General features: G+C 38.8%; 2 protein-coding genes across 5 annotated transcripts in view; one reads left to right on the top strand and one right to left on the bottom strand.

Moving 5' to 3' along the window:
* The window catches only part of LOC132098607 (transcription factor ETV6-like), a 19,554-nt gene extending 16,546 nt beyond the window's left edge, over positions 1-3,008 (bottom strand). For 2 of the 4 annotated variants that reach the window (XM_059504668.1, XM_059504669.1), the window contains exon 1: positions 2,605-3,008. In XM_059504668.1, coding sequence (XP_059360651.1) covers positions 2,605-2,625 — 21 coding nt within the window. In that variant the 5' untranslated portion in view covers positions 2,626-3,008. Of the gene's footprint in view, positions 1-2,592 lie in introns of all 4 variants that reach the window. The other 2 variants (XM_059504666.1, XM_059504667.1) reach the window with 1 other exon arrangement.
* A 1,637-nt stretch (positions 3,009-4,645) lies between these two features.
* Positions 4,646-12,449, top strand: LOC132098606 (protein mono-ADP-ribosyltransferase PARP12-like). Its single transcript, XM_059504665.1, has 12 exons — positions 4,646-4,978; positions 5,573-5,708; positions 5,775-6,144; positions 8,281-8,331; positions 8,413-8,539; positions 8,751-8,916; positions 9,001-9,121; positions 10,205-10,301; positions 10,371-10,446; positions 10,522-10,652; positions 10,729-10,880; positions 11,467-12,449. Exons 1-12 carry the CDS (start codon positions 4,716-4,718, stop codon positions 12,054-12,056), a joined length of 2,280 nt encoding a protein of 759 aa, XP_059360648.1. The 5' UTR covers positions 4,646-4,715; the 3' UTR covers positions 12,057-12,449.
* Positions 12,450-15,000: the final 2,551 nt, after the last annotated feature.

Below are 15,000 nucleotides of genomic sequence, written 5' to 3'. Positions count from 1 at the left end.
TTACCTATAGAGGCTAATGAATATTAATCTTTAGCATCAATATATGGTTATTTACCTACAGAGAATAACTAATATTATTTTAAGCATCAATATCTAGTTATTTACCTACAGAGGCTCATGAATATTAATTTTAAGCATCAATATATGGTTATTTACCTATAAAGGATAATGAATATTATATTTTTAGCATTAATAGCTATAGTTATTTACCTATAGAGGCTAATATCAGGTCTCATAGAAAACATCTTACTTCTATATTGCACAATAATGTGGATATGAGTAATATGCATGTGGATGATGCTCTGAGATCATCATGTTCGGCCCTTGAAGGGAAACCAGAGACATTTGAGCGTTCTTCAGCTGCTGTGATTTCCCTGCTGTCAATCACTGCTGATTTCCTGTCCAGTTTCCTGTTGACCTTCTCTCTGTCCATATATAGGGTGACGCTAGCATTTGCACTGAGAACTGAAATTTCCAGGGTAAAACCGAGAGCCGGGAAGCACAGAGCGGTTCTCTGGAAACTTCCTCAAACGCTTTCATCATCATGTCCAGCAGCCTGTGCAAATGAAAGCATGCAAAATCTAAAGTGATAAGACCGCGGCTCGATCGGCTCATTTGCATGCGGCTGCGCTGAACAAAGCTGCTCTCCCCGAGCGTGGATGTGTCTACAACTGTGAGAAAGCTCTCGGCGGTCACAGGAACACCTGGAGAGGGAGGGACATGCAAATCCCAAACACATCACGTTTGCATTAAAATGCTCATTATTATTAATTACAAGCATTAAATAAGATAAAGGCGCACCAATAAGAGTAGCGATGAATATGACGGAGTGATGATATCAATCAGATGCTTTACAGTCGCAATTATTGTGGTGCACATCAATAGAAATAAAAATTAAAATATGTTAATATGCGAAAATACACAATCTTGTTATTATGACAAAACGTTGTTTTGCATCTCAATATTACGAGAAAATGTTGCTTTAAGGAGAAATGATCACTTTAAGAGCAAATTATCTTGATATTACGTAGCTATATTGTTTTAACAACATTTATCGTTTAAATGAAATAATAGCTCTTTATTACAAACAAATGTTGTTTTAATGAGAAAATACATATAATCTCGTTAGTATGAAAAAAAATTATAGTTTTTAAGAAGATATCACGTTATTATCTTACTATTATGAAAAAACTGATTTTAACAACGTACATCTAGTTATTTTGAAAAAATGCCATTTTAACGAGAAAGTGTAGCATTCTAACGACAGTTTATCACGTTATTACGAACAAAATGTTTTTAACAACATAACATTTTGTTATGAGAAAATGCAGTTTTAACGAGAACATATATCATTTTGACGACACGTTACCTCGCTCTTATAAAAAAATTATATTGTTTTTAAAAACATAAAATCTCGTTATAATGAGAAAATTTCATTTTAACGAGAAAATTTTGCATTCTAACGTCAGTTTATCATGTTATTACGAACAAAATATAATTTTGTTTTTAAGAAAACAGCTTATCGTTTTAACGACACATTACCTCGCTATTATAAAAAATTTACATTAAATTAACAAAATCTCGTTATTATGAGAAAATGTCGTTTTAATTAGCAAATATATGAATTTAATTTACACATTATCTCACTATTACAAAAATAGCATTTTAACGACATATCTCATTATTACGAGAAAACATGGTTTAAATTACATAACATCTCGTTATGTTAAAAAAATAACACTACATCCAAGAGTAATGCATTATCAAAAATAAAACAACTGCTGGGCGGGGCTTGGTTCTGTGCATCAGTTGCAGATTGGATGTTAAGATGTGGGCGTGGCAATAATGTGGGCAGGCAGGGGTGGAGCTTAAGATCACTAAATGATTGGAGAAGTCCTACATACATCAGCAGTGAGAAGGCTTAAGTCTAACTGGAATTTTTAGATTAAATTCTACAAACAATTTTTAAAGATGTACATCTGTAAGCGGTCTGTTAAAGATCTGGAAAGCATCTGCAGTGTTCAAACATCTGAAAGATGTCAGTTTTACATGCAATCTGAAAGACATCTTCTAAACGTCAATTTGACATCTGATGGGAAAGTAAAACGTATTGCAAATGAGCAAACGCTCTAAAAATATGTAAAAGCGACGTGTCTGTGATGTACGTGTGCTATCTATCAGGGCCAGGTGGTCTTACAGCTGGAACATAACCGCACGAGGAACAGTGCAAGAAGGATGTGATCTCTGACTGTTTGAAGGAAGCTGGCCAAAGAGCAGCGCTGATAGATAACACGCGTGCTTCAGCGCAAAGTCTGGTCTTCTGCTCGCTCCCTGTTACTAAATAACCAATGCAAACTAATGTTCCAGACGCGGTTAAAGTCCCCGCGCGCACCGAAACTCATTCTCGAACTCGTTTGCGAACTTTTCCCACTGATGGCTCGAGCTGAAGGGTTTGAACGCGTGCATCGCGTCGCACAGCGCGAATGAACTCACGAGAGCCCGTTTGATTGATCCCCGATCGATCGCAGCAACCGATGATCGACGCCGAGCGCGCGCGACACACTCGAGACGAGACAGAAAAGGCAGAATTACCTTAATAATGACCTGCGAGGGGGACTCGGACATGTCTCGTTGAAATTCAGGAAGTTCTTCTGTTTCCACTTTCCTCTCCCTTGTTCTTCCGCGAAATAAAGCCCTGGATAACGTTCCCCTCGCGACGCGCAGGCGATTTTAACGCGCATCCATTGGCCTCGCCCCGCGCGGAATACTTCAACTTCTCTTGTTTGTAAACGCGCGAGCGGGCGCTACATTGCGGCAGCGCGATGGTTAACACCTTCCTGGAAGCGTCGCTCGCAGGAGCGCGACGCAACGCGCAGCGCGGAACCTCATTGATCCGGACGCTTCGCGGCGAAGTGACGTGAATTCCAGGCAGCGCGCGGCGCCTTAAAGAGAAACGCGACGCAGATTACGTTCGTCAGTCACGGGACGCGGCGGCCCTGTTGAACGGACACCGGATCCCCGCACCGCTTCTGTTTAATCCGAATGCTTTATTCGGCTTGATCATGAAGGCACGGAAGCAATATAGATGCAATGCATTAAACTGTAATGTCTGACTTATTCTTTCTAATTTAAAACTTGCGTTTTATTTAGAACGAAACATACAAGAGGACATATAGCTGACCATCTATATCTAAATACACATGATTATAACAACAACAAAATATTGTAGCTACTGCAAATTTCTGTCAGGTGTTTACATTTAGGGATTCTTTTCAAAAATATTTTAATAGCATTTTTTTCATTCCAGTTAACTTTAGATCAAATGAAAACGCACGATTTTTAAACATTTTAGCAACTTCTAGTAAACGATTCTTTTTTTAGATGCACGCGCGACACCTGCTGGATAACACTGGTATTACACGCATTACTATTGCGGATCACACCGGGGCTAGTTGTCACACACGCTTTTTTTCAGTTTTAAAGCATTTCTTTATTTTAAGACTGATAAAAGCTATATTCCCACTGTTGTTGCCCAAAATCACTCCAGTATATGTCTGTTCATATAACACTTTTTTTGTTGTCACATTCATAAATGAGCATAATTCGCTTCATTATAAAGTGTATTGAGTGTTTGTTGGAGTCACACTGACATCTAGTGGCGGAAACGAGGCATCACACAAATACCACGATTCATTAATTCCACGAAGTTAGGTAATTTTAGACCAGAAAAACAAATTTTTTTTGAAATATTAAAGATAACCACAAAACTTGATTCTATAAATCTGAATGGTTGTTAATAATAAATAGTCACGTGTGTTGTTCACCCTTGGAAATGAATGGGAAATATGAAAATATAGATTTTTTTTGTGGGTGCAATCTATAAATCATTCACGATGCACAGTAATAATAAAAAAGTGCACAGTAATCAAGGGCTGACACAAAATATGTATAACAACATATTTGTCTTTCTGTGTTCAGGTTTGACTGCAGTAAAATTAATGCAAAAACTGAAATAAAAAAAAATCTTTTTTTTAGAATGTTTAAATGTATATTTAAATACACAATTAAATGCAATAAAAATGTGTATTTATGTCTAAAAACAGCTAGAGAATTTATATCCTTTTTGTGTTTTTTGTTTTCTGTTTTTCTTGTTACTCCCACCAGATGGCGCTAATCTGCCTCCAAAAATTAGATTGTCTCTGTTCTAACATGAAATTGAAAAGTGATATAAAAATATTAGTAATTGTATTATTATTATTATTATTATTATTATTATTATTATTTTAAATGGGAATAAATGATCATATTATTGCATAAAAAATAATTTCCATCATAAAATGCTGTCAAAATACAGAATTAAAATATTATTGAACAAAAATGTTTAACTGAAAGAAAAAAAAGATACATTATAACAAAAGAGTTACAGAGAAAAGGAGAGTCACGTGTTCTCAACACGCATTAAACAGATTTTAAGTAATAGAGCATCGCTATGATTTGCACATGGTTTTAAACACAACATTCACTTCCTAATGCACAAAAGTTAAAGATTTGGCTTTAAGATTGTTGATTGTCGTTCTGTTACTGACCTTTCACATGATTGATAACGATGTTAAAGCTCCTCCTTTATGTCTAAGTTTCGTTTTCCTTTCCTCATGACTCTCTGTTATTTCCGTGTCGGTCCCTAAACTCGACTTCCAGAACTAATTCAGTTCAAGATGACGGAGGAGGCGATCGTGAAGACGATCTGCGCTCAGAACGGATCTCTCGGTTACGATGCTTTAACGTCGATGTTCGGTGAAGCGCTGGACTCGCTGGTCGCGCGCACCGAGTCGTTCGCGGTGGCGTTCGTGAACGGACAGAAGAAAGTGATCGTGCGGAGCAGAGTCCGTCTGTGTCGAGTCCAGAACTGTCCGGGATGCGCGAATCTGCATCTGTGCAAGCTGTTTCTGTTCGGTTCCTGCCGCTTCGACAGAGGACGGTGAGTGTGTTTACAGTCAAATGGGTTATTTTCAAACCCAAATGGTCATTTTAGTACTGTTAGGGGTCATAGTTCATAACATGATCAATCAGATGTATTGCTGACCTCATTCAGCTTCATCAGATTTGGAGAAATGCAACATTGCATCAGTGTCTCATGCTCTGTAGTGAATGGGTGCCGTCAGAATAAGATTCTGATTAAAACATCACAGTCCATCAGTTTACATCTGGAGAAGACAAATGCTGAAACAAATCCATCATCAAGACCCGTAGTCACCTCTATAATCCATAATATCACTTCCTCCAGTGAAAAAGTGTTCTGGTCTGAATCAGGAGAGAAATCTGCACAGATTCAAAACACTTGTGAGAGACAACAGAACATGCACTTTTTCACTGGAGGAAGTGTTATTATTGTATTTATCAGCTGTTTGGACTCTCATTCTGACGGCACCCATTCACTGCAGAGCATCCATTGATGAGACACTGATGCAATGCTACATTTCTACAAACCTGATGAAGAAACAAACTACATCTTACCGCCTAAAATAAAACCAAATAAGTTTGTTTTCTAAATAAATGTTTTTTCCACTTGAAGACGAGGATGCCGCTTCAGTCATGATCTGCTCTCGGGTCAGAATGAATTAGTCCTGACCGCTCACGGTTTGAACACACTGGACGTAAAGGAGCTGTGCGTTCTGCTAATGCAGAGTGATTACTCACTTCTGCCAGCGGTGAGTATTTCACACATTTCACTCTAAGTTCTGAGTTAGCCCTGAAAAGCGTTGCTTGTTTCTCAGGTGTGTTATTCGTATAATAACGGCACGGGAGAATACGGCCGCTGTCCGGACGCCGAGAACTGTAAGAGGCTCCACATCTGCGAGAAATACCTGCGAGGCTCCTGTGACTGCACTCGCGCTCATGACTTCTACGAGCCGCATCCGATGAAGACGCTGCAGGACAGAGGCGTCACCGCCGAGCTCATGGCCATCATGAAGGACCTGTACTCCAACATCGAAGCCCTGAAGCGTCATTCCAAGGCAGCTTCTGCTTCAAACGCTGTGGGAACGAACTCCAGAAGAGGCCCGAATGCACAGAACCGGAGACAGTCGAGCGGTTTTAACGCAGGCAGAGGACAAGAGGCTCAGAGGCCAGCACAAAACAACACAGGTAACACATACATGCTTTAATGGGAGCCGTTTACACCACTGAATAAAGAAGGTAATTGTGACTTAACTAAAGAAAAACGATATTTATCGCAATTGTGAATTTACGTTTTTTTTTTATAATTGTGATATATAAACTCATAATTGTGTGAAGAAAGTAAAAAATGCAAGAAGTAAACTTGCAAAAAAAATGAACAAACTCAGTTTTTCTCACAATGCAGACTTCTTAGAATTGTAAGATTAACTCGCAATTGTGAGACGAAAGTCAAAATTGTGAGATATATAATTTCTATAGCGAAAATAAAAAAGTCAGAATTGCAACATACTGTATATACTTTTTTCTCACGAATGCAAGTTTATATATCGCAATTTTGACTTTTTTTTATTGCAATTGTGAGTTTACATTTTTTAAATCAAAATTGCAAGATATAAACTTGCTGTTGCGAGAAAAACGTTTTTTTTTTAGAATTTCTTGATTTGAACTCAGCATTTGCGAATTATAAAGTCTGGATTGTGTGAAATAAACCTCTCTCGCCATTCTGACTTCCTAAATGACAAAAAAGTCAGAATTGCGACATAAACTTTTTTTTCGCGAATGCTAATTTATGTATCTCAATTTTGACTTTTCTCTCCCAATGCTGTCTTCTTTTCTCAGAATTATGAGATATTAATTTGCTTTGTGAGTTGGATAAAAGTTAGAATTGTTATATATAAACTTGCAATTGCGAGAAAAAAGTCAGAATAGCATTTTCTCAGAATTGTTTGATACAAACTCAATATAAATTAGCATTTTTAAAGTCAGAATTGTGAGAAATAAATTCTCAATTCTGAATTTTTTCCTGCATTCGTGAGTTTACATCACACAATTCTTTTGCGACTTTTTTGTCGCAATTCTGACTTCTGTGAAATAAACTCGCAATTGGAAGAAAAAAATTGAAATTGCGAGATATAAAATTGCAATTGCGAGAAAAAAGTCAGAATTGTGACAAACTTTTTTCTCACATATGTAAGTTTATATCTCGCAATTTGGACTTTTTTTCGCAATTGTGAGTATACATTTTTTAAGAATTGCAAGAAAACAGGCAAAATTGCATTTTCTAAGAATTGCTTGTTAAATTTGCATTTGCTAATTATAAAGTCTGGATTGTGAGATATAAACTTGCGATTCAGAAATTTTTTCTCACTATTCTGATATGTTTTTTTCTACTGCGAGAAAAAAAGTCAGAATTGTGACATTGCAAAAAGTTTATATATCGCAATTATGACTTCTTTCCCAATGCTGACTTCTTTTCTCAGAATTGTGAGATATAAATTTGTATTTGTGAGTTGGATAAAAACTAGAATTGTGATATATAAACTCGCAATTGCGAGAAAAAAGTCAGAATTGCATTTTCTTAGAATTGCTTGATATAAACGCAATATAAATTTGCATTTGCAAGTCAGGATTGTGAGAAATAAACTTGTATTTGTGAGTTGGATAAAAACTAGAATTGTGATATATAAACTCGCAATTGCGAGAAAAAAGTCAGAATTGCATTTTCTTAGAATTGCTTGATATAAACGCAATATAAATTTGCATTTGCAAGTCAGGATTGTGAGAAATAAACTTGCACTTCTGACTTCATTCTCACAATTGCGAGTTTACATTTTTTCAAGAATTGTGATATATAAACATGCAATTGTGAGAAGAAAGTCAAAATCAAAAGTCAAAAGTAAGATATAAACTTACTATTTCGGAAAAAAATCTGAATTTCATTTTCTTAGAATTGCTTGATATAAACTCAATATAAATCTGTATTTGTGAGTTATAAAGTCAGTATTGTGAGAAATAAACGTGCAATTCTGACTTTTTACTATTGCAAGAAAAAAAGTCAGAATTGCAAGCTATTTTCTTGCGAATTTTGGGTTTACATCATGCAACTGACTTTTTTCTCAGAATTTCAAGTTTATATCACGCAATTCTCACTCAAAAAAAAAAAAATTGTGAGATAAAAATTCGTAATTACCGTTTTAATTTTTTATTCACTGGCGGAAACAGGCTTCCATATGTTTTAAATACAAGAATGCAATATTAGGAAAAATTCTGCCTGAAAGTCACTTACAGACGTGCGTGTGTGTTTGTGTGTGTGTGTTCTCTCAGAGAAAACGGAGATCTGCATGTATTTCGTCAAAGGACACTGCAAGCACGGTGGTAAGAGCGGCGTTATACTGAGCTTGTGTGAACCATAGAGTGATGTTTACCGTGAACGGAGCTGAACGCTTGTGTTTCCAGGCTCCTGTTGGAAGGAGCATTCCATTCTGCCCTATAAATGGGAAATTAAGGAAGGATCCGAATGGAAGGCTCTTCCCGATAACGAAGCCATCGAGAAAGATTACTGCGATGTTGCAAGAACATACAGGTCAGCAGTGTTGGGAGTAATGCGTTATAAGTAACTCTAGCAAAGTAATCAGATTACTTTTTCAAGTAACTAGTAAAGTAATGCATTACTTTCGGAGTAATGCAGTGGATTGCTTTTAAAAGTTATTTGCCCCAACACTTGCCGTTAGTAAGCAATGCATGAATAATCAGTGGTTCATTGAGTGTTCTGATGGTTTTTCTGTCTATTAAAGCTCTGGAATGAACACGGTTTATTTCGATACGATGACCCAAGGCTGTCAAAGTGTGCGGCGTCTGACAACAGTACCATCAGTGCTCCAGCCCTTCTTTATCCTGACCACTGAGTGGATCTGGTACTGGAAGGACGAGTATGGAAACTGGATCCAGTATGCCACAGCAGTAAGTGACTTTTTGAGTATCCTAACTGTACTTTTCAACATCTTGCGCTCTTCCGATGTCCGGTTTTTTCCCTTTTTTGATCAGGACGGGGGTCATGGATCGTCCTCCATCACTAGTGCTGAACTCGAGCAGAAGTACCAGGCCGATAACAACGCCGTGGTGGAGTTCAGAGCCGGATCGCAGACATACGAGCTCAGCTTCACAGGTAACCTCAAAATCATCTTACATTCAGGGGTGTGCGAGATATTTATGTGTCTTTTAACAATGGGTGAGCTGACATTATCGAGTATGTCACTTAGTTAACAAAAAACACACTTTGGATATCGAGAACCCAAAAGCATTTACTGCATTCTGAAGCCTATTAGAATGCAGTTAGAATTACCTTATAATTCAAGTTACGACAGAAAAAAAAAAATGGTTTTCGTGTATTTATAAGATATGATATAGATTAGTATCACACAAGCGCTGTTTCCTAAATATCGGCACGTTAGCCAAATCGTGTGAATGTGATCTTGATTTTATACAACAGTTTCACAAACAAGAAGCAAATATCGGATGAGTTACATTTTAGATACAATATTGTTTCAGACTAAGTCGGAGTGTTTAGTTCCTGAATTAATAATTTGAGTTCATCCATTCATAAATCACTTGCTTCGTTTCTGAATGAATCAGCCGTTTCGAACAAATCATTTAAATGAATGATTCATTGAATCACTCGTTAAAACAGGGAATTACTGCCATCTACTGGCGGATTTAGTGTAATTTATTTATCGATGACAGAACTAAACCAGCCATAGTAGGGATGGGCGATACCACTTAATTTGTTTTCGATACAATACCGATACTTTTAAAGGTTAGTATCATCGATATCGGTACCGATACTGATACGATACTTCTAAACTGGACTTTTAAATTAAGAAATGTACTTAAAATAGGTTTACTGTAGTGGTAAACATTTTCCCAAAAGCATCAATGGTTTCTTATAGTTCTTTTGGGAAGCGCAGCACTGTTTGAATGCACCGATTGATTGGATCTGTCTTACAGCTAATATAGGTTTCACTGGTAAAAAAAGAAAAACACACTTTAGTGTTTTTTTGAGTATCGGTACTTTTAATACTCACATCAGTATCGATACATTGATACTTCAAGAGCTAAGCCAAATTATCAGCGCAAAATACTGTTTAGATATTTCCAAATATCTCACACCCGCACATACATAATTCTTATAATAGTCTTGAAGAAGCTTCACGCAGCTGTTACTGTCGTCTGAACTAATCTTGCTCTTCAGATATGATCCAGACAAACAAACGCTACTCAACCAAAAAACACGTCAGACGTCGTCCCAAATTTGTGTCAGCGGCTGATGTTCGAACAATCAAGACAACGTAAGTAAAGTCTCCTAATTCTCTCTCAAACTCTCTGAAACCCGTGTGATGGAAAAACTCTGTTTTCAGTAAAAGGACGACCAACAATTTCAAGGCTCTGCCGGAGCACTGGGATAAAGCTCTGACTCCCGAAACCGGATACAAGGTGATTGGAACCATTTATCGGTGTCTTAAATGATTTCACATGTTTATATTGTTAAAACTGTGCTGTTTTACACAGAATGTGCCGCTGCAGAGCACGTTCACCGAATACATCAAAATCAAAGAACTGTTCAGTCGCACCATGTTCGGCTTCAGAATCCTGAAGATTGAGAGGATCCAGAACAAAGCATTATGGGAAGTTTATCAGTGGTAAGTCCACAAGACATGCACTCACCGGAACGTCCACATCGATTACAGCACGTCTGACGGTTTGTGGCACTTTTAGGCAGAAAGACTTTATGAAAAAGAACAACGGAGGCCGAGACGTGACCGAGAAGCAGCTCTTCCACGGCACAGACAGCACACATTTAGATGCCATCTGCCACACCAACTTCGACTGGAGGATCTGTGGGACTCACGGCACGGCCTACGGGAAAGGTGGAGTTCAGATCAAGAAACAGTATTAAAGAAATAGTTGGAGCTGGAAATGTGCTCACCCTCCGAGGCCATCTAACAGCTAGATGAGTTTGTTTCTTCATCAGGTTTGGAGAAATGTCTCAGCAATGGATGCTCTGCATTGAATGGGTGCTGTCAGAACGAGCGTCTGATAAAAACATCACAATAATCCACAGCACTCCAGTCCATCAGTTAACAAGAAGACAAAAGCTGAAAGAAATCCAGAAACAAGAGTCTATAATCCATAATAACACTTCCTCCAGTGAAAAAGTGTTCTGGTCTGAATCAGGAGAGAAATCTGCACAGATCAAGAAAGCCAAAACAGCTCGAAACAAATATGTGAGAGACAACAGGACATGTACTGGAGTGCTGTGGATTATTGTGATGTTTTTATCAGCTCTCATTCTGACGGCACCCATTCACTGCAGAGCATCCATTGTTGAGACACTTCAAGAAACAAACTCATCTAAGACGAGCACATTTTTGGTTTAACTAGTCTTTTGAATGCATGCGACACCTTTCCCCTTTTAACTCGTTCTTAAGAGCCAGAAATACGTCTCTTCTGCAGGTAGCTACTTTGCGAGGGATGCCAAATACTCTCACAGCTACACCAAAGACTCGGGCACTCGTTCCATGTTCGTGTGTCGCGTCCTGGTTGGCAGCTACACCAAAGGTGACTCCAGCTACCTCCGGCCTCCATCCAAAGACGGAGGAGACACCGTCTTCTACGACAGCTGTGTGAACGACGTCTTCGATCCGTCCATATTTGTGGTGTTTGAGAAGCACCAGATCTACCCTGAGTATCTCATCGAGTACAGAGACGCCGGTGGCTATGATACGTCGACCCGTCCTGCGATTGCAAAACCAACAGCAACAGTGAGGAGCCGTGTAGCTGTTCCTGCAGTCACTCGCACACACGCCTCCATCTATAATCCCTCCACACATGCATCTTCTTCATACTCCTCCTCCTCCTCAAACACCTCCTTCTATAAACCCTCTCCAGTGGCATCATCTTCATATACACCCTCTTACGTTTCATCCTCAAGCACCTCCTCTTCTTCCTCCTCTACCTTGCGTGCTTCTTCCTCACTATCTTTTTCCCCATATGCCTCACCTCCTCCAAAGCCTACCAAAAAGTCAGACTGCGTCATTTCCTGACCGTATGATCAGGCAGCATGTGATCACTTTGTTTGCTTTAGAGGAAGTTGGCGAAAGTTCATACTGATTACACAATAACAGAAAGATTGCTTATGAAACAGGAGTGGCGACAGATATTTTAATCTTTATTCTGACATACATCCAAATGTGACATAAAAAAATTAGATGTGGGCGTGGCTTTCAAATGAGTATGCAAATGAGTGTGAGCTTGAAGGGGCGGAGCTTAGACAAAGAAGACCTATATAATCATAATTAAAAAAAGAAACATATACATGGATGAATTGTGTGAAATCTGTAACGTGCATTTAGAAATTTGCTTTAATGGCAATGTAATCTTTGTAATAATCTCAATATTTGAGATACTTGTCACAATAAAGCTTTTCAGTACACAACTTCAGGGAATTCATTTATTGAGCTTTTATTTGTTTCTTAATCCTCAAAGAGATGTGAATGACTGACTCACTTTAGATTTTTTTGTTTCCCAAACCATTCAATACCAGCGTCCCTCAGTGATATAAAAAACATGCTGAAATTAAAAAAATATATTTTATTTCCTTGTTCCTGTTTATAGTAATCTGATTATTTTTGCATAAGGCCTACTTTTGATCATATTAAATGACTTAGTCTTACAAGTTTGGGTGCCAAGTATTTTTGAACAATGAAAAAGCACGTGTTCAACAAATCACTGCGCATGAATGATGTCTTTTATCATTTTAGATTGTTGTGGCCGATAACTCAGGTCACAAGGAACGTTCTCACAACTTCCATAACGTTTTTATAAAAGTGAATAAATGTTAGGACCAAACGTTCCTTAAATCATTTTAGATTAGGAACATTTTATAGCTAAAATTTTATATGCATTCTTAATGTGCTGAGATCGACATTCACTGAACATCCTTATTTGATTATTGATGAATGTTGTAAGAAACGTTTTGTAACCTTTAAATAACATTAATCACGACAAGAAAACTGGACATTTCCACATTTTAGAAACAATGTCCCCACAACATTTTTATAACCTAAATTATTCCCAGGGAAGGCGTTCGTGAACGTCATGTGAATTTAATTAAAACACTGTTTAAAGTAATTATTGTTTAAATTTCAGTCAATGCTCGAGTCAGTGTTCAGAGATTTTTTTATTATTATTACTTTTTTATTATTATGTAACAATACAAACATTAAAACATGAAGGCAGTACAATTAAAATAAAGTCAAGATTAAAAAAACAACAACAACAACAACAACAAAAAAACAAGAATATACAGAGATTTGTTGCCTGGTTAACAACAACTAAAAACAAGGTAATAAAATTACATCCTAAGAAGACACAAAGGACATAAAGTTACTGTCTTCATAGCTTTCAAATGAACAGAACTTTGGATAGTTTCCACATACTCATCTAAGTCCACTTTGAATAAGGAAAAGACAGGTTTAGAGCCAGTAAACTTTTGTTTGTGAATGTGAAATTTAGCTAACAGGAAACATAAACCGTTCACATCTCTGTCAGTTTACATGAGGGTCCAGATTCTGACCCCGAGCAAACTTCATCCTCTGGAGGACAAACAGAATCTTTCATCACAGTTGTAAGTTCAACATTAAACTCAGCTGAGGACATTTCCGCTGCACTTCCTGTGTCAGCCGAGGACATTTCCGCTGCACTTCCTGTGTCAGCCGAGGACATTTCCGCTGCACTTCCTGTGTCAGCCGAGGACATTTCCGCTGCACTTCCTGTGTCAGCCGAGGACATTTCCGCTGCACTTCCTGTCTCAGCTGAGGACATTTCCGCTGCACTTCCTATCTCAGCTGAGGACATTTCCGCTGCACTTCCTATCTCAGCCGAGGACATTTCCGCTGCACTTCCTGTCTCAGCTGAGGACATTTCCGCTGCACTTCCTGTCTCAGCCGAGGACATTTCCGCTGCACTTCCTATCTCAGCTGAGGACATTTCCGCTGCACTTCATGTCTCAGCCGAGGACATTTCTGCTGCACTTCCTGTCTCAGCTGAGGACATTTCCGCTGCACTTCCTGTCTGCACTTCCTATCTCAGCTGAGGACATTTCCGCTGCACTTCCTGTCTCAGCCGAGGACATTTCCGCTGCACTTACTGTCTCAGCTTAGGACATTTCCCCTGCACTTCCTGTCTCAGCTGAGGACATTTCCCCTGCACTTCCTGTCTCAGCTGAGGACATTTCCCCTGCACTTCCTGTCTGCACTTCCTATCTCAGCCGAGGACATTTCCGCTGCACTTCCTGTCTCAGCTGAGGACATTTCCGCTGCACTTCCTGTCTAAGCTGAGGACATTTCCCCTGCACTTCCTGTCTGCACTTCCTATCTCAGCTGAGGACATTTCCGCTGCACTTCCACATTTCCGCTGCACTTCCTGTCTCAGCCGAGGACATTTCCGCTGCACTTCCTGTCTCAGCCGAGGACATTTCCGCTTCACTTCCTGTCTCAGCTGAGGACATTTCCGCTGCACTTCCACATTTCCGCTGCACTTCCTGTCTCAGCTGAGGACATTTCCGCTGCACTTCCTGTCTCAGCCGAGGACATTTCCGCTTCACTTCCTGTCTCAGCTGAGGACATTTCCGCTGCACTTCCTTTCTCAGCTGAGGACATTTCCCCTGCACTTCCTGTCTGCACTTCCTTTCTCAGCTGAGGACATTTCCCCTGCACTTCCTGTCTGCACTTCCTGTCTCAGCTGAGGACATTTACGCTGCACTTCCTGTCTCAGCTGAGGACATTTCCCCTGCACTTCCTGTCTCAGCTAAGGAGAACAGCTGTGCTGTCATGTGATCTATTACTGTAACATTGTACACAGTTTAGATAATATTTGTTTTGACTCATTATATCATGGATATTTATGGAAATGTTTCAGGATTTCAGGATCCTTTATGCATTTCATATAGACATGACAGTTAATTATTGATCTCTCTCTTTCTCTGTG

The sequence above is a fragment of the Carassius carassius genome, chromosome 22, assembly GCF_963082965.1.
Source record: "Carassius carassius chromosome 22, fCarCar2.1, whole genome shotgun sequence".
In the NCBI taxonomy this organism is placed as follows: domain Eukaryota; kingdom Metazoa; phylum Chordata; class Actinopteri; order Cypriniformes; family Cyprinidae; genus Carassius; species Carassius carassius.
The sequence above is the reverse complement of the archived record's forward strand: the minus strand, read 5'-3'. Positions and strand labels throughout refer to the sequence as shown.